The sequence below is a fragment of the Lipotes vexillifer genome, unplaced genomic scaffold (genome assembly GCF_000442215.2).
Source record: "Lipotes vexillifer unplaced genomic scaffold, Lipotes_vexillifer_v1.1 scaffold1122, whole genome shotgun sequence".
NCBI classification, from domain to species: domain Eukaryota; kingdom Metazoa; phylum Chordata; class Mammalia; order Artiodactyla; family Lipotidae; genus Lipotes; species Lipotes vexillifer.
Window position 1 is genome coordinate 2,804,481 of NW_006798649.1, and position 1,991 is coordinate 2,806,471.

General features: G+C 48.6%; 1 protein-coding gene across 1 annotated transcript in view; it reads right to left on the reverse strand.

Annotated features, from left to right (window-relative positions):
* The window catches only part of FCMR (Fc mu receptor), a 13,131-nt gene extending 11,838 nt beyond the window's left edge, over window positions 1-1,293 (reverse strand). The window contains exon 1 of the mRNA XM_007470714.1: window positions 1,257-1,293. Within this exon, the coding sequence (XP_007470776.1) occupies window positions 1,257-1,293 (37 nt within the window). The remainder of the gene's footprint in view (window positions 1-1,256) is intronic.
* Between the last annotated feature and the right edge of the window lie 698 nt (window positions 1,294-1,991).

The following is a 1,991-nucleotide window of genomic DNA, read 5'->3' on the forward strand; positions in this document are numbered from 1 at the left end:
GGAATGGCATGAGCAAGGGCATGGTGGCAGGAAAGTCTAGCACATGTTCAAAGAGGCGTCCCATTGGCTGGAGGTTAGGAAAGTACAGGGGAGTATGATAAGCTCAGAGTATAAAAGGGGAGGCCAAGGGCTTCCCTGGTGGCACAGTGGTTGAGAGTCCACCTCCCGATGCAGGGGACACGGGTTTGTGCCCTGGTCCGGGAGGGTCCCACATGCCTTGGAGAGGCCTGTGAGCCTGTGAGCCATGGCCGCTGAGCCTGCGCATCCGGAGCCTGTGCTCTGCAACGGGAGAGACCACAGCAGTGAGAGGCCCACATACCGCAAAAAAAAAAAAAAAAAAAAAAAAAGGGGGGAGGCCAAGAGAGGAGTTTGTATTTAAGGAGTTCGATTCAGTAGGCAGTGGGAGCCATGGAAGGTTGTTGGAAAGGATGATCCTATGATCACAGTCAAGATGAAGGAAGGTTGATCTGGAGCTACAGGCTGGTCAGGTTGGAGGAAGTGGGAGAGATAGTTAAGAGGTGATCCTGTGGTATTCCTTTCCGTTCCCTCTGTTATGTCTCTAGTAGGGGCTGCCGTGGCTTCTCATCCTTGTAAATGTGAATCTAGAAACTACGTGAATTGGCCATTGATTAGGTCAAAGTCTGGTTGGGGATAAATAGGAAGAGGTGGTAAAAAGCTATTTTGGCATTTTACAGCTGATATCAGAGACAGTTAAGACAGAGAGAGTAGCTGATTTGGGTGGTGACCAGTGAGGAATTTGAGGTTAGGTGTTAGGCCTGTTGCATTTCTGATCTTGATGGGATATGGAAGTGGGAGTGCCCAGGAGACAGTTGTAAATTGAGATATGGAGCTCAGGAAATGGATTAGGGCTACCAAATGGATTAGGGAGACTTCATTTAGATTGGAACTTTGAAAATTCAGGCGTGAAAGAGATCCAAAGAAAAAGAATGTAGAAGTAAGAAGAAAGAACTTAGGAGGCACTTGCTTTGAGATTCCATACTAACAGGCCCATATGTCTGGGAGAGGTGGCACCTTCAGCCCTTACAAGTCAACTCCTGAGCGAGCAGGAGGTGTGTCTGGAGTAGAGGGAGGCGCACTAACTGAGAGTGGGGAGGGCCTCCATCCATGTTGTGCCCTAGGTACCGGTTTACAACTAAATCCATCCAGAAACTTCAGAGCTGGAGGTGCATAGCAACTCCCCTACCTGTGGCCAATTCTGCCCTCATACAACGTCCAGTGTGTTTCCCCACACTTACCTGGCAGGAAGTAAAGTGACCAAAGCCAGAGGTCCATGGCTCCTCCCAGAGCAAGGTCCTATCCAAGAGCCCCTGGAGAGGGGGACAGAGACCCACCGCTCACCCAGGAACCCTTCACTGTCTGATGCTTGAAAGAGATTTCTGGCCCCCACAAGGAGTACGGCTAGAAAATGAGGAAATGACAACCTATCTTATTTGCTTACTAGTTTTAGATGAAAAAGAAGATACCAGCAAACCAAAGAGGAACTAGAAAACATGTTGTGTTCAGTGAGAATATGGGTCACCAGGGTTCAAAGTGCCTCGAGGCAGCTTCTAAAGACTATTAGAAACTACCCAGTTCTGCTATTTCTTTGCCTTGGAGGGTCCTCCCATGCTTTATGTGCACCAGAGTCATTCCCCTTATGCCTGTCTTCAGGATAAAAGAGCCTCCTTACCAATTTTCTGCATCTGAGGACAGCTGTATGGACAGAAGCTTGAGCTTGAAGTCAGAAGGTGCTGGTTGTAGCCCTTGAACTCATTTGACAAATGCTTTGGGAGACCTACTATGTGGAAATACCAACGGTGGATTTTGAGCAATTCACTACCTTTCTCTGAGCCTGCGTTTCTCTATCTAGGAAATGAAGGTGGGACTAGATGATCACTGGCATTCTCTCCCACAGAACATCATTCCTGGGGTCTTAACTGCAGCTCATCCCCCCTCAGATCAGCCACCCCTCATCTTCCCCGACTCTTTCC